Genomic DNA, 23252 nt, shown 5'->3' with positions numbered 1-23252 from the left:
AGTGGTCATCGCTAAGCAGAGAGGGAGGGTCTGGCGAGGGACACTTGCTTTCCATGATAAATTCTCGAAGGCTTTACCTCACGCATTTATTATTTCTCAACCAAATGAGAACTTTTAAATCAGCCAAGGCTGCGGCAAGTCCTCCTCACCAAGGGCGCGGGGACGGGGACGGGGGTGGAGAGGCGCCACAGGGGACCTAGTGCAGCCTCCTACCACGGGCAAGGGCGCGGGAAGAAGCCCAGGACACTGGGGTCCCTGCAAGGCCAAGAGCCCGGAAACCGACACCCAGGAAGGAGGGGGAAACCCCCACCCTGAGGCAGGCCAAGGGGCAGGCGGAGTCCTGGGGCGAGCTGTAGCCAGGCTACTCCACGAGGCAGGGCAGGAGGGCACGTGGCCCCAACAGCGGCTCTACGGTGCGTCTACACAGCAGCGCTACCCAAAAGCGGAACTGCACGAGCCACGTAATCTAGCACCTCTAGCTCACACGCTGAACGTGTAAGAGGCAGTATTTTATTTAACCAGATCGTTCATGTCCTCCTCTGCACTGTCCTCAGACGCGGGTGTGCACCTGCACTCGCACACAGGGCGCCTCTCAGACAGGAGCCGAGACAGCAGGCCGTGGGGCCGGGCCGGGCAGACAGGACAGGCGAGGCGCTCCACGCCACCAGCCGCCCGCTACGGCTCAGGGGAGGCAGTGTAGCTCAGGAAGAGCCGGTAGGACAGGGATGGCCGCTGAGCTGGGCAGCAGGTGCCTGAGGCCCTCAGACTCTCCACTCTGCTTACCTGCTTTTCCAGACGAAAATGCCCATAAGAGAAAGAAAGCGGGCAGGCAGGGTGTGCCAGGGCTGGGCGAGGGGGGCCTGCAGAGCGGGCAGGGTGCTCAGGGCCCACAGCAGGTGCGGCAAATCCTCTGTGACCTCCAGGGCAGGCAATCTGTCCTCACCTCAATGAAAGGTCTTGCAATTTTGGGTGCGATGATTTCTGTAGCAGAAGGCTCCTGAGAGAGGACCACGAATTCCTCTGCCTTCACTGGGAAGCCGGCGTCGTCGGTGGGAGAACATACCTCAAACAGCTCCTGGATGGTCCGCTGCACACGAAACGCACATTAGTGTCCAGCTGAAAACGGGCCAGCGCCTGACCTGAGCATCAGACTGCATCCCAGGGAAACCACCGAGCAACTCCTCATCCGCACGCGCCAGCCCCCCGCGCCCCCCGTCACCACGCAGCAACCAGGAGGACTGCAGGCCTCCGGCGGGTACCTGCGTCAGGAAGGCCATGGAGTAGTCATTGCCCTGAGCGGCTACTTCCCGGATCAAGTCTTTGGTTCCGTTTTTCAACAGCTTCTCTTCGATGGAGTTCCCGCTCACAAGCCTACAAAACACAGACATGCGCACGGTAACGAACGGGTGCCTGGAAGCACGCCACCACGGGCAGTCGGGGTGCGGGGGGCGTGGCGGCATGGTTCCAGCGGCTGCTCGATGCCCAGGTACGGCTGTACCCCAAGCATGGGCGTTCTCTGGCTCCCGCTGTGCCGTGTGAACAAGCTAGTGACGCCACGGGCCGGGCTCCCTGGAGGGAAATGCCGGGGACAAAGGGCACGCACCATCTCCAGTTCAGCAGACCCTGCCAACTTGATGTCAAAACAGTGCAACCACCCCACGGCCCCGGTCGGGGGTAGGCGCTCCCTCGGCCGGCACCGCCAGCAGCCGCGCCCACTGCCGTCCCGTCTGGGCGCGTAACGAAGGCCATCACACATGCAGCTCCCTCCTCTCCGCCTCCGCGCCTGGGCGTCCCACCAAACGTGGGGGCAGCTGGACTGGCCCGTTCGGACGCTCGGGTGCCTCCCCCCTTTCTCAAAGAAGGGCTCATTTACCTTTCTTCTCAACTTCTAAGAGCTATCTAACCCTCTGTCTGTTGTGAGAATTGCTAATAATTGCCCCAAACTATTATTTGTGCATTAGCTTTGTTTATGGAATTTTCTTGCAAAACCAAAACTTAAGTTCTCATTTTACTGCAGTCAGGTATGTCTGCCTTTCTTTCCCTCCAAGCTTTTCTGTTTGGCTAAGGTAATGCCTTCAAGCCACAGGTACCATCTCCTCAATACTACGCTGAGACCGCCACTTTGTTTCTACACCTGCATGCCCAACCCCGGGGCCGGGGTTCGGGCCGTAAAGCGGGCACAGCACTCCGACCCCAGCTCTTCCTCACGGTCCACGGTGTCAGCAACAAGCATTAAACGACCTGCACCCTGCTGGCTCATGCTCGCGCTGTTCACTGCTCGCCCCCGACGACGAGCCTTCCCCCACGCCTCTCCGCTGCAACCTTGTCAGCATTTCTGTTGGCCATTATCAGCTACCCTTCACTCCAAATACACTTTTTTTTTTTTTTAAAGATTTTATTTACTTATTTGACAGAGAGAGACACAGCGAGAGAAGGAACACAAGCAGGGGGAGTGGGAGAGGGAGAAGCAGGCTTCCCGCAGAGCGGGGAGCCCGATGCGGGGCTCGATCCCAGGACCCTGGGACCATGACCTGAGCCGAAGGCAGTCGCCTAACGACTGAGCCACCCAGGCGCCCCTGGATAAAGTGGTTTTTAAAGGGTATTTGGAGGGGCGCCTGGGTGGCTTGGTTGGTTAAGCATCTGCCTTCGGCTCAGGTCATGATCGCAGGGTCCTGGGATCAAGCCCCACGTCGGGCTCCCTGCTTCTCCCTCTGCTCCTCCTCCCACTCGTGCATGTATGTGTGTGCACTCTGTCTCCCTCTCAAATAAATAAAATCTTTGAAAATAAATAAGAATAAAACCCACTTTATCCACTCACGGGTACACACGCACGCACGTACACAAACCCCCATGACGGCTTTCCTGAAAACTCTTCCGCATGTTAACATCGCTTCAGGGGGAGGACATTTAACGCACCAGGTCTTCCTGTCCCAGAACACAGCTCAGTCTCCAATTCACATCTTACCACGTTTTGCACAATTTGATTCTCGTTTCCTACACGTCCTGCACCTTCACTGCCAAGACTGTTCCTGAGTTGTGGATTATGGTTACTAAGAGTAAAATAGTTTTCCCATTTCTGGCGAGTAACCGCTAAAGGGTCAACGATTTCAGTAACTGCTGAAAGCATCACTCAGGAAAACGTTGCTCACACAACATACACGGTGCACAAACTGAAGTTTACCAGCACGGAGACAAACTCGCGATGTGCCGCTGGGAGAAGAGGGGATTAACGAGACTGTCGCGTGAGCCACTGAACAATTAGAAGGACGCGTGGGAAGACATACAGCAAACGTTACTAACTTCTGTCTCTGAGGAATACTTCTCCCCGAACCTCAGAGACGCAGTAACACAGCTACTTAAATTCAGCCTCGATGGAAGGAGCAAGGTCACCTACACAGGCGGGGGCCTCGCCCACGGTGCCCGCCGCGCACACGTCAGCACACACGGGAGGCAGGGCCGTCGGGTGCTGGCACATATCGGAGACCCGCTGTTATCACACCACCAGATGCTTCAGCAAGTTCAGAAATACCCGGGAGAGGCTCCTCCGCTTTCCCCGGTTATGTGCGGGGCCAGCGGTCCTCTGTGTCCAGAGGCAGCGCCCACGGATTTGAGGTCTTTCAGTCGTTATTTTACTGACAGACAACTCACGCCAGATAGCAACTGAAACACCGAAATACAAGCCGCCCTTCTTAGGGTCAGGTGCCGCAGAAGAAGTACGACAGACACGTGTCGAGTGCACAGCAAGCTGGGTCTAAGCAACGTCATTCGATCAGTTTCAGGCAAACTAATTATAAACTGAGCAAATGTTGGGCCTAAAGAAAGAACAGAGAGAGCAGCAAGCAGTCTGCCTCAGAAAAAACAAACGATGCAGCAGAAACTTCTGGAACAAGCTGCAGCGTGCACTTGAGCTCCAGCAGCACCTCCTGTCCCCACGCCTCCACGGACCCCGTGTCGCGCCCGCCACCCTCACCTGTAGATGTGGACGTCCTTGCGCCTCCCGATCCGCTCGCACCACTCCTGGGCCTTGGCGTCCATCACGGGGTTCAGGTCGTTGTCATAGAACACCACCGCGTCGGCCTCCACCAGGCTCACTCCTGTGGCGCGGCTGTGCGTCGACAGAATCGCGCAGAAAATCCTCCGGTCTCTGTTGAAACTCCTCATCAGCTCCTAAGACGAAGCAAAGCTCTCGGGTTGGCCCCCCTGGTCAGAGCGGGCACAGCTGGGGCACATTCTGACGCCTACCAGCCAGGAGCACACGTCTGGCCGTCTCTCGCTTACTGATCACAGATGCCCCCCCCCTGCACTCGCCAGGCCTCACTGACGAGAGGAAAACGTCAGCTCCCACCTGACATGGACTGTCAGCTCAACCCGTAGGCCCCAGGAGAACACAGAGTCTTCCTGGGGAGGGACGTGTGCTCGGTCCTGTACCCTCAGGCAATGCCGGGGCCTTCACAGCAAAAGGCCCGGGAGTAAGGCTGAGGGAGCAGGGAACAGGCCCGAGAGAGGCTCTCAGCCTCCTGGGAGCGCTGCTCTCTGCGGTGGTCTCAGCACCAAACCCGGCTGTCCCGGAGAGTGCGCGTGTGATCCGCTGCATCACTGCCGAGGAAACCCGTCCGCCAACCCCACGCTGCACCTCCTTCCAGGCCCTCTCGGTGTGCGCGCGTGCGGGCTCCGCACAGGCCGGCGGCCTGCTTCCAGCGGGCCGTCCTGCTTGTGCTGCCACATCCCGTCCTGAGCGCGCTCGTGGGCGCCGTGCAGTCCAGCCCACGGCCGCTCAGGACGGCGCCGCCCAGCAGCACGGCGCCCGCACGGCCCAGCGACCCACCGTGCGGCTGCACGCGTGTGCGGCTCCAGGGGGGAGCGGGGGAGCCCCACACCGTCCGCCTGGCTCTGAGAAGGCTGTGCGGCTTTGCGCCGGCCGGGAGGGCGTGAGATCACCCATCTCGCGGTGCTGACCCAAGCGACACACCTTGGCCAACCTGACAAGTGACGGGGGGCACGCCATGTGCCCTGCATTTCTCGCAGCGTGCCTCGTGGGGGCTGCGCCCACGCTCTCACCCCCTGGCCGCACCTGCAGCGCCCCGACCAGCCCCCCATGGCCGCAGGTCGCCCCGTCACAGGACGCACGAGCTGCAGACCTGTTCGTGCCCAAGGACGTGGAGCGGCCGCTCCCCTCGTTCGGAAGGGCCGAACACAGCCCAGCGCTCACACGGCTCTGAGAAGCCAGGGCAGAGAGAGCAGATGCATGCGAACAACACCGCACCGTCCACGGGACCAGGGCAAACCCCTCTTCCTTACCTGCCGTTGCTCGCTGTTGGCGTTTTCATCGATCCTGATGTAGGTGAGGTAATGGAAGTTCAAGAACATTTCTAAAATGTCCAGCATGAGAACCATCTGTGACAAGATCAGCACTCGACGCCCCTCAGACTTCAGCTTCTGAAGTAAGATGGCCAAAGCTTCGAGCTTTCCTACGGAGGGAACATCGGGTTTCTCAAAACCCAGGGCCAGGCAGGCCCACCTCAAGGCCAGAGCGGATGGGAACCCCGCCGTACCTGAGTCAAACTGCACCAATCTGAGCTCAGGAAACCGGAGGGAGCGCAGGGCGGTCATCCGCCGCAGCTGCTGCGCGTAGGGAGCCGTGTGCTCTCTCAGGCAGTGCCGCAGGATCCTCAGCCTATGGCTGTAGAGGGACGGCGGCCTCGCCACCCACAAGGACGGGGGCGCAGCCACCACTGGAGGGATCACACACACCACCCTGAGAAGCAGAAAGCACCGTGTCACACGCGCTGCCCACGGCGTCTCCACCAGCAGCTCGTCTCAGGAACGACAGCTCAAGAAGGAAGCGGGCAGAACCTTCCAATGGCGGAGTGGTCAGAAAAGCCGGGTGCCTGATTACAGTCACCACCAGGGTGACACGGCTGCTGGCCCACACCACCCCTCACAGCAACCACGGGAGTGGGTCCCGCCAGTCCTGGCCAACGACCACCACCCAGACGGAAACAACCAGCGCAGGGCGCCCCGAGACCGCAGGAAAGGGCACAGAGATGGTGCGTTCCCCATGCAACTCGTGTGTTCTGATGGGAATCGGGGGTGCAGGTGCTGTGTCTCCAGGATGGCCTGGGGGGAGAATACGAACCCCAGAGCTGGTACAGCCACGTGCCACCAGGAGGGAAGCCAGACTTAGCAGGAAGGGGCCCTGCTGAGAGCAGCACAGTGACGACTCGGACGGGCCATTACAGCACGTGACACACGCCCTCCAGACCTCTGGATGCCACCCGCGCCAGGACAGCCTCGCTCTGGAGGTCAGCTCAAGCTGCGTTTCCCTGACTTGCTGCCCACCACATGCAAACAACAAGGCCATCTAGCCCCAAAACGTGGGTGGACAAAATCAAAGCACTAAATAAATGGAGAGCAAGTCCACGTTCACTGATCTGAAGAGTCTACACGGCCAACATATCCGTTCTCCCTGACCTGACCTAAACATTTGGTGTAATCCTAATCCAAACCTCAGCCAGTTACTCTGTAGATTACCAACACGCGGAACCTAAGGCTAACATGGAAAAGCCACAGGCCGGAACGAGAACCCACACAGTACCGAACGAGAACAACGCTGGAGGAGGGACACTGCCCGGCACCGAGTCTCGCTGCAAAGGCACAGGGATCATCGAGATAACGCGGTGCTGGTGAGGGAACAGGCCAGCAGACAGGACGGAGGCCCGGAGACAGGGACAGTCACCTCAGCTCTCCCCACAGAGCAGAGCCGATCTCTCAACCAACGGTGCTAGGACAAGTGGACACCCACACGCAAACACGCGAACGTGAAAGACTCAGCCAGACTTCCCGGCTTCCTAACGGCGCTACACAAGAAACCCCAAATAACCACCAACCAACATAAATTTGATCAAGCCTCTGAATCCAGCAATTTACAGACAACACAGGGGACAAAGCAACATGTCAGATTATACCTTGAGCAACCAATTCAGCAAATCCAGATTCTGGGAAATTCTACAGGGAAAACCACCAGGTTTCCTCAACAAATACATTGCAAGAGGAAAAAAAAGGCGAGCTAGAAGCACAACCTACAGATTAGGGGCTACACGACATGTACCAGCAACTGCTACGTATTCACTTTATGTGATTTTGACGTGAACCACAGAAACATTCAAGAGACGACCAAAACTGTGCGTGCGGAACAGACACTTAACGGTATTAAAAACTGTTCTTTTTTTTAGGTGTGATAATGGTACACTGAACAGACACTTAACGGTATTAAAAACTGTTCTTTTTTTTAGGTGTGATAATGGTACACTGACTGTGTTCCTTTCAGAGCACAACGAAATCTGATACAGGAACTCGTGTTTGTCCGGAACTTGTTGCAAACAGTCTGTGCTTCGGGGCAGTCAACAGGTGAAACAAGACTGTAAGTGCTGAAGGTGCTCTGGGTACCCTGGGGCTCACTGCATCATTCTGCCTGTGTACATTTGAAGATTTTCTGAAATACGAGATTCTTTAAATGGGGGAAAAATGAATCTAGACATAGACCTAGTCCCTTCACAAACATCAGCTCAGACTGGACCGTAGATCTAAAGTGAAATGCAGACAAGGGAGCCCTGGAAGAGGACGCAGGGCGAGCCCGGGTGACCAGGGCCCGGAGAGAGGGACAGTCAAAGATGACTTTCCAGGCCCAACCCCGATGGCACGGCCCGTGGGAGGACGGAGAGCTGGACTTCACCAAACCTAAACACTCCGCCGTGTGAAAGCCAATGACACGAGAAGACGAGCCACAGATGAGGAGAAAGTGTGAAAGACACCTCTAACAAAGAACTGCCATCCAAAACACACAAAGAACTCTTAAAACACAACAATGAGAAAACCCATTTAAAAAATGGGCCAAAGACCCTAGCGGACACCTCTCCAAAGAAGAGACGCACGTGGCAAAAAGCTACGGAAACAGGCTCCGCGTGGTACGACCTCAGGGAAATGCAGATTACAACAGCCACGGGACACCACTGCACACGCGTCAGAACGGCCAGAACCCACAGCACGGACCGCAGAGACGTGACGAGGACGAGGGGCCACAGGGGCTCTCGCTCACTGCTGCTGGGAACGCAGAGGGGCACAGCCACTCGGCTGGTCTGCTTGACCTTCTCTTACAAAGCGAAACACACTCGCACCAGATGATCTGACAATCACGCTTCTGGTTTTTATTCAAATGAACTGAAATTTATGTTCACACAAACACCTACACGTGGACGTTTACAGCAGCTTCATCCGTGACTGCCGAAACTTGGAAGGAACCAAGATGTTCTCCAGTACGTGATGGACAGACTGGCCCATCCAGACAGGGGAGCATTACTGGGAGCTAAAAATAAATGGCTGTCACGCCACAGAGAGCTGTGCAGGAACCTTCACCGCCCTCGCTAAGAGAAAGAAGCCCATCCGAAGAGTCCGCAGCCTATATGGCTCTGGAAAAGGCACCGCTACGGGGATGTGAAGAGGTGGCTGGTTACCAGGGTTCCGTGGGGAGGGGTGACCTGGCAGAGCACAGGGCTTTAGGGCAGCAGGCGGGCTCTGCGCGCTAAGGCGGTGGATGCGAGCCGGGCCACAGGAGCACTCCCGGTCCCCACGGTAGACACTCGGCCACGTGCACGGAGCAGAGGAGGGACGAAGACCCAACCTCAGGCTGGACCTGACCTGCGCCCAAAGCAGGGAACGGAGCACAAACAGCGCCGACACTCCAGGTGGGGCAAAGAGGAAGCCAAGAGGCACGCTGGGCAGGGGGCGGGGCTGGCCCAGTGGCATCTCCGTTTTTGTTTTCTCTCCTAAAGCTAGTTTCTGAGTTTAGCTCTTAAATACACGTTTCTCATCATGCAATGTGAAGTTTCCCATGTGGTTTTTAAATAAAACGTTACTTTAAAAGAACAACATGGAGAAACTCATCAACCACAGAGTGGTCTGTTCCACGCACCCAGAATGCACCCAGGCCAGCCAACGTTCACCCAAGTGCTGTCCCGGGGACCGGCCCGGTGCCCAGGGGAAAAGAAAGCCACCTGAGGACACACAGCCTTCCCAGAGGGTGGAGAGACCTGCTGGTGCCAAAGCTGAAGACCCAGAAAATGATTCAAGGCAGACGTCTGAGACTAGCTCGCGGAGAAGCTGAAGGGAACAGACTCCACGACAGGACGACAAGCGGTGCTGGAGGCCCGCGGGAGCCCGCGGAGGGAAGCGAAGCACGGGGACCCACGCAGGCTGCCTACCTGTCGATGACATCCTGCAGGCAGGCTTGCCGTTGGGCCAGCGTCAAGATCAGGTCCTTCTGACCATTTGAGGGAGACGTGTAAGCGCTCGCTGGCCCGGCCCCCCTCCGCTGACTGCTGTCAGAAGCCCCGGGCCAAGCTGTCTGTTCTCGGCCGACCACGCAACAAATCCGCAGCAAATCTCTGCCATAGACGGGGGCTCGCGAGCAGCGCCGCTCGTTGACAAAGTAGATCTGGTCCAGTCGCTCCTTCAGAAGTCTGCTCTTCTCCTCCTTCGTGGGAAACAGTGTTAAAAATGGTCACTGAGGCCCAGGGCCTGGTCTCGCCAAGCCCCGTGGTGTCCCTCGCACATGGCGACCGAGACACCCCCGTCCCCTTCTACGGCAGACCGCCACAGGAAGGAGGCGTCTGTGTGCCTCGGTGTGCGTCTCTGACTGAAGAGCGTTTCTCCAGACACAGTGAGATTTCTAACGTCCGGGAGACGGATACGAGAACATAAAACGAGGAAGAGGATTTCTGCAATCATGAAACCCGATCTCCTTTGCTGTGAAATGTGTTTTTAAAGTCAAATTCTGGGATTCAGAGGGATGATGTGCTTTCAAAAGCGTGTACGTCGGCACCACCATTAAATACCACAACCGTCCCCCCACAAGCAGCTTCTGAAAAACAACTTCCTACGGCGAAGGAGGGGCCCGGGCCCCACACGGTGCCGGTGTGGGGGGGGGGCCATACCTGGGTTGGCCCTCCGACAGGGGAGGCTGGTTTGGGGGCCATTCCAGGTTCTCCAGCCGCCAGGGGATTGACCGCCACTCGCCCAGGCACACCAACTGCAAAGAGGGAGGAGACGGAACGCAAAGCTACGTGGCTCTGCAGACCCGTCCTCGGGCAGCTCGCTCTCACAACGCACTGACTCGAGCCCTAATCATTCAGGACCGCCCGCAAAGCACTCCGCTCCCTGGCCGTCGTCCGAGCCACGGGCCTGTCTCTCTCCGCTGGTGGGTGCCCTGTGTGCTCAGAGGAGGCATGCACACCTGAGGCCCGAGGTCCTCCTCCATGCCACCGCACAGCGCTGCAGCCACGTGGCCACGCACACACGCCCCCCCATGCCCTGGACTCCATCCGCCTGTCCCCCCTCCAGCAGGGTCAGCGCTGCCCTCGTCCTCCAAAGCAGGAGGGGCCGTCGCCGCGCCCCAGCGGCCAGCCGCGTGTCCTGACAGACTGCACGGGAGGCACTGAGGACTGAAGGGGCCTGGGGTGAGACAGCCCCTTCAAGGACGGTGGCGGGGGCGGTGGCTACTGCCTTGGGGGATGGGTGCCAGCAGCGGGCTCTGGTGGGTGGGAGGAGGCCTGGAGAACAGAACCAGCCACGGGGGAATCACGTGCCACAGCTGGGACACAGAAACGTTGCCCTCCAGACCCCACGGCACGGCCCCACCGAGCGTCACCACAGACAAGACAGAGACCGGGGCTGAGCAGGGACAAGGGCTTCAGGTCGGGAGGGGTCCCCCTGCTGCTTCCACCCACGAACCCCACCCGCCCGCCCAACCTCCTCAGCAGACCACACGAGGCTGGGCATGTCTGGGAGGGCCGGACCCTGGTGGGGAGGAGGCCACGGACGGGCCAGATGGAGAAGGGCCCAAATCCTGCTCCAGTACCTGTCCCAGGGGGAATTCTAGCACACTCGCTAAATGTCCCTGTGACCTTAGCAAACCAAATTCCTCATGATTCCGAGCTTCTCGTCAGAACACAAGGAAAAAAATCTAGGCAAGTGGAGACTAGTCGTATCCCAGATACCTCCCCGAGGGAAAAGAGAGAGAAAACAGAGCAGGCTGACAGTGGCCCGACTGCAGAGAGCAGAGACCGTCAGAGCGGGACTTGCAGCTTCTGAGACTCCATGGGCACAGATCATCAACAGCTCCCTGTTACCTCAGAAGCAAAGTCACACAGAAAGAAGCTTCAACGCCTCAGTGTTCCCGCTCAGGACACTCTACCTGGCGCCGTCACAGGGGCCGGGCCCGGGCCGCCGGCCGGGGGCTTGCTTCCCAGGGCGTTGAGGGCGCCCGCCTGAGACATGGTCTGCATCACCACGGGGCCCGGCGGTCGCAGGTACGACTGCCCCGGGGCGGATACGATCTGAAGGACGCTGCCTGCAATCACACGAGCACCAAGAGGCGTCACTCACGGGCTGCGTGTGCCTCCTCCTACCTGCTACACGCGTGTCCACACGTATGGGAACGAATGAAGCAACAAACCAGAAATCCAAATTCAAATTTACTCCAACAAGGCAGCGCAGAGTTCAGTTACTTGAAAAACATGAGAGTATTTCATTGACAGTGAGTGAAAAACTAAGGAACACAGTCACTTCTACTTAAAGTCAAGAAAACGCTCATCTACTCTTTCCCATTCCTGACTTCGGGCAATGTGGGGGGCACCCAGGACGGGTCTGTCAGGCCTGCCTGAGGCCCCAAGCCAGTGCCAGGGCGAGAGTCCCAGCTCTGGGTCACACGTGGGTGCCCGCTGACCCGTAAAGCCTGATGAAGAAACATCTAAAAACACCCTCTGGCCTCAAAGCTGCAGCTCTCCTCGCACTTAGTTTAAGGAGCCTGCCACATTCCGCCTTTTGTGTGATGAAGTCTGACATCGTTCACTCTGGAGGAACGTCCCCATGCTGGGTTCCGCGCAAAGCAGAGCCTGCCGGAGGTGCAGACAGATGGCCTTGCCCCCGTGGCCAGAAAACTGAAGGAACAGGGAATTAGGCCAAATTACAAGCTGTCTCTGCTGCAGGCTTCCTGGGGCCTCCACTCTGCTGTGTGTGACCTTGCAGCGCCCGTACGGAGCGTCCCAGCGTGGGCTCACAAGCGCAGCACATAGCCCGTCCCAGGGAGGCTGCTATGGGTGCCAAGGGTGGCCTAGGCCCACGGCCAGCGGGGGCTCAAGCTCTAAGCCGCTGCCACCCCGTCACTTAGGGCTAATGCCAGCGTGCCCCTCGCACCGCTCATCTTCTGACAAAGCAGTTAAAAGCAGTTACCACAGGAGTACGTCATGCGCAGACAAAGCCCTGTGAGGCTTTGATCTAGGAGTCAACGCTGTAAAACCCGTACATGAAAGAACACAGCTTCTACGTAATTTGCTAGTGCTGTGGTGTTCTTAGGACAATTTATTTCACACTAAAATTAAAAAGTAACAAATATCTCTATTTTGATTTTAAAAATAGGAAATATTTGGGGCACCTGGCTGGCTTAGCCACTGGAGCTGTGACTCCTGATCTCGGGGTCGTGAGTTCAAGCCCCACACCGGGCAGAGAACTTACTTAAAAGAGTATAAAAGTAAAAAAATATAAAAATGAGCAACATCCCCAAAGAGCCTATTTTATCAAAAAACAGTGTCAGCTACGCAGCACGCGTCCACCACAGGCAAGCGGGTGCTTTTGCTTGCTGCCCGGCCGGCCCCCTCAACACCCACAAGGGAAGGCATGCAGGCCGTCTCCAGGTGAGGCACCTGAGCTCCCAGGGGCTGCCCGGCGCACCCGAGAGGCAGTGGCAGGGGAGAGGCCGGGCCGACGGCAGGGCACGGGGCGCTGTCCCCTACCTTGCAGCTGCAGGGGCTGGCCGGCGGTGAGCTGCCGAAGCTGGCTGTGCGACAAGGTGAACTTGTTCCCCTGGAACTGCAGCGTCACCGGGGTCTCTGGCTGGGCGACCCGGCTCTGCGGCCCCGCCAGGGAAGCCAGCTGGGCTATTTTGACCACCTCCCCACCTGCGGAAATGCAGAGGAAGACGGGATTAAAACCTCTGGGAGAAGTCTGCAGCTGTTCTAGTGACGACCATTTGTCGTCCAGAATGACCGTCTGTGGTAAACGGAAGCGTCATGGAAACGTTTCTTAGGTATTGCTTCCTAACGCTTCCAGAAAATAATTATTTTAATAAAAAGAAAAAATTAATATTGGATCTTAACAGTTAATCTACTTAATCAAAACTGGTAAGAGATTTTCGATATCAGATCTTAATTAACCAAACTACCAACATTTTACTTTTCTCTCCAACCAATGAAAAACCAGCAAACGTCAAATACAGCAGAAATCTATTTGTAATACGCTTTGGAACTCTAATATCAACCTTTTTTTTTTTTAAGTTTTTTTTTTAAGATTTTATTCATTTGAGAGAGAGAGAGAATGAGAGAGAGAGAAAGAGAGAGCACATGAGAGGGGGGAGGGTCAGAGGGAGAAGCAGACTCCCCGCCGAGCAGGGAGCCCGATGCGGGACTCGATCCCAGGACTCCAGGATCATGACCTGAGCCGAAGGCAGTCGCTTAACCAACTGAGCCACCCAGGCGCCCTTCTAATATCAACCTCTTTAGAAAACTTTCAAAATGTGAAAAAGTACGTGTCCAATTCAGTGCACAGAGGTACGCAAGATCATACCCCTGTGAGTGTGAGAACGGGTCACTAGCATAAACACATCACACAAACGTAGCTGTAAGACGTAAAGGTTCCCACTAACTCGGACTAGACTGTAGGATTCGATCTAGAACGTTGACTGAAGAAATGCCAGACTCGACATTGCTTAACACATCGTTTGTGAAAACGTAACTCGGATGGAGTCCTGTGCACTTGACTCAGAAAGGTACTAACTACCTGCAGGCTCTGAGTGAACGCCAGGGGTACAGGGTTCTGCCCCCCAGTGGCTGATAATGGAACCTAAACGCTCCCCCCAAAGAAACCCATGCCAGAATGATGAGTGACACCATACAGAGAACAGTCAGCAGAAGACCAGGAAAAAATCCAGAGGTCCTGCCCCCAGAAGCTGTGAACGGGAGGGACGACAGGAGGAGGCGCAGAGAAGTGTGTGTGGACGGGACACCCCGGCCCTGCTCCATCCACACAGAGCGAAGGGCAGCGGGGGGCTCTGCCCGAGCTCAGCTCCCACGGCACGGCCCCCGCGACACCTGTCCCTGGCACACAGAAATGTCACCCATGCAGGGGTTCCCTCCCCCAGGCAGCCAGCAGGACTGTAACTCTTCACTCCCTGGCAGTGGAAGCAGCAAGGCCTCGTCACAAGAGACTAGCCCGAACTTGGGGTCTCCTCGTGACATCCGCCCCCCAGCTTCCCAGAGGGACCTCCACACGCTGGTCACGGCCACAAACGAAGTGCTCGAGGGCACGTGTGAGAAACAGCGGTGCCTACGGCCGTCTGCGTAAAGGGCACTTCCTACAGCACAATCAGCAGGGGCACATCAAAGATGTGGAAATACGCTAATGACACTGGTCACGGTAAAAAGGCCTAACGAAACGTAGTAATATTGTGACGTTTCCATCACCAAGTTATTAGGAGACGTCTCAGCTGAGCAGGAATTCACTCCAGGCTTAAATGTGATCACAAGCGGAAGAGTCAAAACAAGTCGTGCTTTTTAACAACCGGCACCGGTTCCCTCGCTGGCGAGGGTGTTACATGCTCTCGCCTGAGTACCACCTGCTCCCCAGGCTGAGTCCCGGGGCCGACGGAACGAGCCTCTGGCTGATGCTAAGGAGAAGTGAGGAGGTCAGCACACCAGCAGAGCATGCGCGGGAGGAAAGCAGAGCTGATGTCCGGGGATCAGAAGAAAGGACAGAGGAGGACAGGGCCCTGGACGCTGGCCCTGCAGAGGGCGTCCCTCTGCACACCTAGGGCCGGAACGACAGCGTGGCGAAAGGCAGAGCCCAGGCGTGGGTTTAGGAAGACAAAGGGAGTGGACAGCAAGGCTCTTCACACACGCTGATCGGAACACAACTTCCCGTGGCAGAGACGTGGCAGAACCGGGAGGGGCGAGGCCACTTACTGGGCAGGCGCGCCTGAGCCTGCGAGGTGAGCACCAGCCCCTGAGGCAGCGCGCTCTGCCCCGCCGGGTGCGAGGGGGCCTGGGGCGGGGGCGGGGGCGGGGCCCGCGGTTTCGCAGGATGGGCTGGGCTAGGTGCTGCGCTGGAGGTCGAGGCGGGCGGCTGTCTCGGAGCGGGAGCGCCGGTGGAGGCCTGGGAGGTCTGAAACGGGGCTGCCGCCACTGCAATCGATAAGGTTTGTTTGTGCAAAGCCGTTAGAGGTTCTTCACGAAATGCAGTTATTTTAAACCCGAATTTCAAAGAAACAAAACAAACATTTCATTAAAGTCTCTCAGATGAGAAGCCCTCTCTTAGGAAAAGGGGTGGGGGGGTGGTTTATGGGGTGAAACGGAACTTTCTATCTGTTGTGCGGTGTTCTCCGAGTTCATCAGCAGGCCACGTGGTCCGCTTCCGCAGGGCACGCAGTGCGGGCAGCCAGCTGGTCCGACGGGGCCGCGCCCCACCCGCGTGCCCAGGGCAGCGCTGTCGTGCACGCGGGGCGGACGCGGAGGACCCAGTGGCGGAGGCTGGAACACCGTCCCATTACCTTCTGCCCGTCAACCCTACCCTTCTTCAGTGACAGTCGGGCTACGTGCAAGTGGGGCCCCAAACTCGAGAGCAGCCTTCCTGAGCTGCCGTGCACAGTCGGACACGCGCATCCCTGCGTAACAGGGCCTTCGCCGAGGCCCGCCTTCAGCAGCACGCCAACAGCGACTCAACCAAGACCGCAGCGTCTTGTTCGGGGAAAAACTCCAGTTTCAAGAAACCAAAAGGCCTGAAACTCCTGGGCGAGCCACGTGAGGTGTGTTCAGCAGAGCCTGGAGCAGGCAGCCCATCCCGAGGGGCGGGGAAGTGCCAGGCTCCGTCCACAAACACCCTCGGTAACCCCGAGGGCACGCCGGCACGTGAGGCCTACCTTTTGCATCTGGATTTGCAGAGAACGTGGCAATCGGTGGCCGTCCTCGCACATGGCCCTGCGGAGTGGCCGCGGCTGTGGCAGAGGCTGCTGTCCGGGCCGGGTGTGTGCTGGGGAAAGCCACGGTGCGACCCTCGGGCTTCTGTCCGTACTGCACGGGCTGAAACAACCTGGCAAGAAGGCGTGTGCGCCACTGAGACACGGGGGGCTCGGGCTGCCAGAGGCGGTGAGGGTCCTGACTCCTGGTGCAGCTCAGAGAGGGGCTGGGGCTCCAAACGGGCACCGAGAAGCTCAGCACGGGTCCGGGGGAGGTGCACCCCACGTGACCACGCTCGGGACACAAAGTGGCAACGTCTACCCCGAGGCTGGGGGACACGGCGCTCCCGTGGAGTGCAAGGGGAGTGGGCGGGAAGCCACGTCCAACAACCAAGTGACAAGACAGCACAGGTCACGGTGGCTGGAAGCGGAACCGGCACCTTGAAGGCGACGGGCTAACACCGCAAACGGGGACCCACGCCCGTGGCCGCCGTTTCGGGTGTTACCACACACGCTCTTTGGAACCCTTTTACCTGGAAAACCATAATGGCGGGAACTGTCTATTTTCAAATCCCCCGTGCAGGGCACCAGCCAGAGACAGCCAGGAGAAAGCCGACGACCTGGAGCCGGGCCAGCCCGAGAGAACCGCAGCCCCACCGGCCCACGTGCGGACCTAACAGGGCGCCGCAGGCCCCCGCGAGCACCAGGCTGACGGCGGTGGGGAGGGCCCGGGCAGAACAGGCAACGGCAATGGGCACCAATCTGCACAGCTGGCCCCTTCTCTCTAAACCCCTATTTGCTTTTTCTCTCATTTTCAACCCGACCGTGAGATGTTGTGTATTTCCAACTTGCTGGATTTAACCCATCTTACTGAGTCATTTATTTCCACTTAATCAGTTAATGCGTTCTGCCCCTCCCAGCCAGGTGGCACCTACAAACTCTGGCGTCCTTCAGAAGTCCCCATGCTGCTGTTGGGGTGGAGCCCTCTGCCCACCACCCACAGTGCACCCTCACCCCGAGACAGCGGTCACCAGAGCATGTGCCGGGCAGAGCAGCCGGACCTCCTGCCCACAAAGACCCCTCCCACACCTCCCGCAACCCGGGGCTGCTTTAGCAGCACCGCCAGGCTGTCCTTAGGAGGGCGAGGGGCTGCACCATCCCAGCCGGGGTGCAGACGGTCCACACAGGCCCCATGCAATGAGCTGCCCCACAGACACGAGGAACACCAGCAGACTCCAGAAGGAGGCCACCCAGTGAGAGGACGGCCGTTTCTTCCCCCCAGCCACAGCCGGGTCCTCGTGTGAGCTCCCGCCACACATCCCAGGTCTCCGTGAGGGGCTGTGGGGCTGGGTCCTTCCAGGGAGGGGAACATCACTGACCCCACGGCTGATTCAGGGCCAGCGAGGACCCAGCTGGGGACTCTGGTGAGCAGGAGGCAACGCTCCAGGCCACGCACCTGCTGGGCTTCAGTCTCAGGGCCGCCGGCCTGCCCGATGGGGCTGGCGCTGTGAACAGCTCGTCCATGAGTTTCCGTGTCACCTTCTTCTTACACAGCAATTCTGCTTCGTGGCGAGTCATTTTATTCTCTAAGCCAATAAGATCAAATATAGAGAGATCTGTTTCCTAAGGAGAAAAACAGCAAAGTTTTGCTCTGGGAGACCGGAGGAAAATGGGAACCCAAGCACATCTCTGATAGGACGGCCAGGCCCGCAGAGCCTTGCCCCCCGGGACGCGTCCTGACGCCATTCCGGGGCTCAGGCAGGCTGCTGGACTGCAGCATGTCTCAGTGTCCCCATCGTTAGGAGCACCCCCACGTGGCAGTGTGAATGGAGAAGGCAATGCTTGGAAAGAGACTGGACTTGGAAGAGAGGGAGGGGGGTCCGGACAGCGTGAGAGCCAGGCCACGTCAACAAGGGGCACCTTGGGGCAGAGACCCACGCGTAACGGGGAGGCAGAGGTGGGCACGCGTCATGTCACTCGGTCCAGAGCCGTGGGGACGCGCATTCCAACGGGCAGGACACACTGAGCATGCGCCGGGCAGAGCAGCCGGACCTCCTGCCCACACAGACCCCTCCCACACCTCCCGCATCCTGGGGCTGCTTCCGCAGCACCGCCAGGCTGTCCTTAGGAGGGCGAGGGGCCGGACATACTGCCTGAATCCCCAGCTGGGGCAGACGCCCCACGTGCCCAGCACCCCCACGTGCTTCTCTAACGAGAAAGCACAGTCGCACTCCCGCCACGACGTCGAGCATCAGAGAGGACGATGGCAGGTGCTGAAGAGCCCTCCCATGTCCTTGTACACGTGTGGGGGTGTGAAAACCGCCCAACCGATCTTCAAAAGCTTAAACACGGAGTAGGCACACGACCCTGCAAGTCCACACCTGACAAGTGCGTGAGAAACATGGAACCTACATCCCCACAGAGCTAGTCCGTCAACGTCCACAGCGACACTACTCACAACAGCCAAAATGTGGAAGCAACCCAAGTTTGTTAACTGATGACCAGATCAACACGATCCTTCCACACCGGGGAACACGAGTCAGCCTTAGAAAGGAGGGAGATTGGGACACACGCCACCACCCGGATGAACTCTGAAAGCACTACGCTCTGTGAAGTGAGCCAGACACGAGGACCACGTGGTGAGGGATTCCATCCGTACGCAAAGTCCAGAACAGGTGGACTCACGAGGCAGGTCAGGTACGGGGCTGCCTGGGGCGGGGCAGGGGGAACGGGAGGGATGGCTCGTGTCTGTGGGTTCTCTCTTGGCAATGATGAATATTCCGGAATCAGCGGTGATGAATACAGGCAGTTTCCGCTGTCTTACTCGCTGCTGTCCCGGTGGCTGGAAAACTACCAGACACCGAGCACACCTCAAGGCTTGCCGAACAAATGAGAATAAACACCACAACATAACACACACTCAGTTCTCGGAAACCAGGCACACATAAGGTTCTTCCCATGGATTCGACACGCACCACGGCCATGGAAGTGCATGATTATCCCTGTCCTGAGGGCACTCAGCCCGAAGCCCCCCAGCCAGTGCGCAGGATGGGGGGCATGAGGACTCTAGGCCCAGAGCACAAAGCAGGGCCCCGCAAATGCGCACAACTCAGGAAGAGGACCTCACCGAAGACACGAGAGCAGCCCATGACGGCGCTCGCTGAGACACCCACGTGTCCTCAACAGGCCTCACCGTGGTGGGGACCAAGCTCCCCTCCAAACATCCCGCACGCCATGCCGTTTCCCACGCTCCGACAGCACGCGCGATACTAGGAACCCCTCCCCTGCTATTTCCGAGCCAGGGCCTGTCCCCCTCGGGCCAACTGCAGATGCAGACCCCGTGTCAGCCGAGGGCCGCCCAGCACCAGGCGATTCCAAAACGCAGGATGAGCGCGTGGAAAGCAACCTCCCGGAACCACGGTAGCTGCGACGTGTGGGGAACCGACGTCAGGCGGACACGTACCTTCCAGGAGTCTCCATCGAGCGCCTTGAGGATGAGGGAGGCAGAGCGGTATTGCAGCGGCCCCGCCGTGTAGGACGACTCCGGGAGCCGGGGCTCCACCAGCCCAGGGTGGTTACAGATCCTCTGCAGCCGCAGCAGGATGCTCAGCACGTCCACAAAGTGCCCGCTCTTCAGCGCCTCCTGTGTTCTGCTCTCGGGAAGAAACACCAGCATTGCCATCGGCGTGTGTACCGTGTGCGCTGCTAAGTCCAGAACACGCAACTGCCTCGCTCTCCCCGGTTCTGCTTAGTAACGAGTTCCCTCACAACACTCAGGTCCCAACTGCTCTCCACGTGGCTCTGACTCTCCGAGTCACTCACTGTCCCCCCGAAACAGGCTGGGGGGCCAGGGAGCCAGGAGTGGGGGTCAGATGGGCACGCAGATCTCCCTCCGAGCTTCCCCTCCCAGCGGAGGACGACACTCGCCGTGGACAGCGGTGACGGATTTCCGCCCCACGGTGCTGAGTGCCGTGGAGCGGGGGAGGGCACCAGGGCGAGAGCACCTGACCCAGGGGAAGGAAAGGGCCCTCAGGTGGGACGCCAGCCCCAGCCCTGCAGCCATGAAGAAGGCAGACACACAGGCTAACCGCGTGCGGACCAGGACCACGCAGGAAACACAGTCTAAGCAGAGAGCTCCAGGGTCTCCGGGTGAGGAGGAGGGCACAGTGTCCCCAGCAGGTTAGGGAAAGGAGCTATGCAGCACAGGATGGGAGGCAGGCTGATCCACAGAGACCCGGGGGCAGAGGCAGTGGGATGGAGGGACAGGCGGTGGCAGAGAGAACGGCCAGCCTTCCCAGGGAGCAGCAGGGTGACGGGCTACTGTGCTCGAGGACAGGACAGCCTAGAGAGGAGCAAGGGCTCTGGGGACGCCCTGGTGAGAGCAGGTCTGCAACGCTCCAGGGACAGCCCCGGCAGCCATGGGAGAGTGTGGGCCCCTCGGGAGCGCGGCGGTAGGCAGGCTGTACCAGAAGCCAGCAGAAGCCCACACAGGCAGTTCTCAGCCACGGCACAGGGGCTAAGCGGGAGGGAGATGCGCACACAGGCCGCAAGCTCGGCTCTGGAGAGCGGGGTGGGAGGGAGGAGGGTATCTAAAGTCACACCTGTCTGCACAAGGACACGCTTCCGAACAAAAGGCTGAAGCACAAGTGAGACCCAGGACCCCGAGAGAAGCCTCGGAGGGGAAGAGGCTCACACAGCAGGTCTGCAGGGCCCCCAGGAGGGAGGGGGAGACGAGGTCTGCCGAGAAGAGGGTGCGCCTCCCGACGGCAGGAACATGAGACGCGGCCACCACACAGTGACCAAAGTGAAGCTCAGAGCCCCCTCGAAGTCCCCAGACCATCACATCAACATGCAGCAAGAGACACCCGTCATCAGGAGCTAACGTGAGCTCAGGGAGAGATGAGCTCAACACTTCCCGTTGGACTTGACAGGTTCAGGGGAAAAGAGGCCCAGAGACACAAAGAGGGACAGTCACTTCCTGCTGCTCCATCGGGAGCAGAAGCCACACGACAGCCTAGGTGTGCGGTCACCAGCACCCCACATCCACAGGCAGGACTGACGTCAGCACCCGCCCGCTCCCAAGGCAAGCCCAGCATGCCCATGGCCCAGCCCTGAAGAGTGACGGCCCGGAGATCCTGAAAACGCCGTCTGCTCCTGGCGAAGGAACGCAACGGGAGCCCGACGGATGAGCACGGGGCTCCTCCCGCAGGAAAGCAGCGCCCTCCACCGACCCGGCCCTTCCTAACCTCCAGCCAGCACCCGGACGGGGAGCCGCCCGACAGCCTGCCCCGCCCGCGCTGCAGGCTGCTCACACCACACACGGGCCCGGCCCGGCGCGGACGGCTCCGCGGATCCTACTGCCCGTGGAAACACTCGGCCACCGCAGCGCCACTGATGCCATTTCTCAGGGACCGAGACACCAAACCAGGGAGTAAGAATGCACACTTAGGTTCTGTCCTAAAATTCTCCAGACCTAACCCAAAAAAACCAACGTGAAGGGCAAAACCAACGCAGACACGGTCCCGACGATGTTATGAGCGTGAGGATGCGATGCCCGGGGGGGACGGCGCCCAGGGGGCCCAGCAAGACCAGCACGTGCAGCCTCAGGGCAGCCACCCCGGGAGGAGAGACCCAGCCACTCAGGCAGCACGTGCGGCCCGCGTGAGCCCCGACTGAAACACCACGAGCCTCACCCGTGAATTCAGGGAGCGGGCCGGGAGCCAGGCTGGTGCTGGGTCAGCTGGGCAGGGGCAGAGCCCTGGGAAGGCGGGCAGGCTCACGGAGCCCGGGCGAGCGCAGGTTCCAGACGCCGTCCCCGCAGGGGGCCGCGCGAGGGCAGAGGCCCAGCGCCCCCAGCTGGGCAGGACCCGCAGGCGCGAAGCCGGCTTACCCGGGCTGCAGGATCACGTCCTCATACAAGGCCTTCTGCCGACTCGACAGGCGGCATTTCAGCACGTGCTCGTACTTCTTCGTCAGCTGCTTCTCCACGTCTCTCTTAGTCCTCCTCAAGATAAAGGGCTGCGTCACCTGAGAAGAACACCAGCGTGCGTCGTCCCCTTTCCCAGATGACGTCGCCACACCCAGCCCGCGGCCGCCGCCCACACATACCCGGTGCAGCCGGATGACCACTTTGTGGTAGTAGTCCTGGTTCTCGTCGTTGGGGGCCTTCAGGGGCAGGTGCAGGTAGGGCCTGGAGATGCCGGGGATGAGGAAGTGCACCATGGTCCAGAGCTCCAGGAAGGTGTTGTGCAGGGGTGCGTCGATCAGGAGCAGGCGCTGCTGGCTGTGGGAGAGCGAGAGGCGACAGTGCCCATGGCACCCCGGGAAGCCGGCCACAGGCGTGCTTCCCGTGCAGACATTCAAGGACAGGAACGACGGGCTCACAGGGCCTCCGGGGAGGGACCTGCGGCCCCCATGCACTGAGCGACCACACGCACCCCTCCGCCAGCCACACCCAGGACCCCGAGCGGGGCGTGCGGGTCAGACCTCCTCAGGGAGAACACGGCCTCCCAGTGCCTCTCGGTCATGCCGCGGACACGCTGCATCTCGTCGATGACCAGGCAGCGCCACCGCACGCGCGTGAAGGCCGCGTAGCCCCGGAAGAACTGTTTGTAGGGCGCGATGCACACGTTGAAGCTGTTGGGCTCCGTCCACTCCTGCAGCACAGACCAGGCTTCACCTGCGGCAGCGCCCCCTCCGGGCGCACAGCCCGCCGCCGCTTACCCTGCGCCGCCCCTGACCGCGCCGCCCGCCACAGCCTGCTCCCGGCCGCGCATCGGACAGCAGAGCTCGTGTTCTCAGGACCCTGTCCTGCAGGGAGTCTACAGCGCTCGTGAACACAAACCGAGAAGCTGCTCTGGGGCATGAACTACGGTTTCTGGAAAACAGGTCACCAGAGCGTCATGAAGGGGAACCAGCTTTCACGGGATGCAACCCGAGCAAGGAAACTACTGAGAAGAGGACGACAAGCAGGAGCATCCGCGCTGCAACAGACTGCTCTGTAAGCTTTTCAGAAACAAGGAAACAGAAACTACATCCCAAGGTACTCACTTCTCCAGTAACTACTACTCAACACAATAGTCTAACGATGAGGCAAACGTTTATCTTCAATGGAAAACTGTGGCCTCTGATACACTTTCACTCAGAATCTGGTGCTGGACAGAACAGGGCGGAAAGAAGAAACCCTGGCCAGCTC

At 59.2% G+C, this 23252-nt stretch overlaps 1 protein-coding gene and 1 non-coding gene across 2 annotated transcripts in view; both read right to left on the bottom strand.

The window, feature by feature from the left end:
* The window catches only part of EP400 (E1A binding protein p400), a 97324-nt gene that overhangs the window by 31371 nt on the left and 42701 nt on the right, over nt 1-23252 (bottom strand). The window contains exons 17-32 of the mRNA XM_021697303.1: nt 22544-22713; nt 22166-22340; nt 21948-22084; nt 19521-19707; nt 17514-17680; nt 16022-16191; nt 15069-15287; nt 12846-13010; nt 11249-11404; nt 9990-10084; nt 9258-9529; nt 5553-5755; nt 5299-5468; nt 3971-4167; nt 1260-1371; nt 944-1087 (exon numbers count right to left, since the gene is read on the bottom strand). Coding sequence (XP_021552978.1) covers nt 944-1087; nt 1260-1371; nt 3971-4167; nt 5299-5468; nt 5553-5755; nt 9258-9529; nt 9990-10084; nt 11249-11404; nt 12846-13010; nt 15069-15287; nt 16022-16191; nt 17514-17680; nt 19521-19707; nt 21948-22084; nt 22166-22340; nt 22544-22713 — 2739 coding nt within the window. The remainder of the gene's footprint in view (nt 1-943; nt 1088-1259; nt 1372-3970; nt 4168-5298; nt 5469-5552; nt 5756-9257; nt 9530-9989; nt 10085-11248; nt 11405-12845; nt 13011-15068; nt 15288-16021; nt 16192-17513; nt 17681-19520; nt 19708-21947; nt 22085-22165; nt 22341-22543; nt 22714-23252) is intronic.
* LOC123326691 lies at nt 4355-4484 on the bottom strand. The gene has a single exon (XR_006541260.1). It is a non-coding gene; the product is annotated as a small nucleolar RNA SNORA49 (small nucleolar RNA).

Source organism: Neomonachus schauinslandi, chromosome 14 (assembly GCF_002201575.2).
Source record: "Neomonachus schauinslandi chromosome 14, ASM220157v2, whole genome shotgun sequence".
Taxonomy (NCBI): Eukaryota; Metazoa; Chordata; class Mammalia; order Carnivora; family Phocidae; genus Neomonachus; species Neomonachus schauinslandi.
Note: the sequence above shows the minus strand (reverse complement) of the source record. Positions and strands in the feature narration are given on the sequence as shown.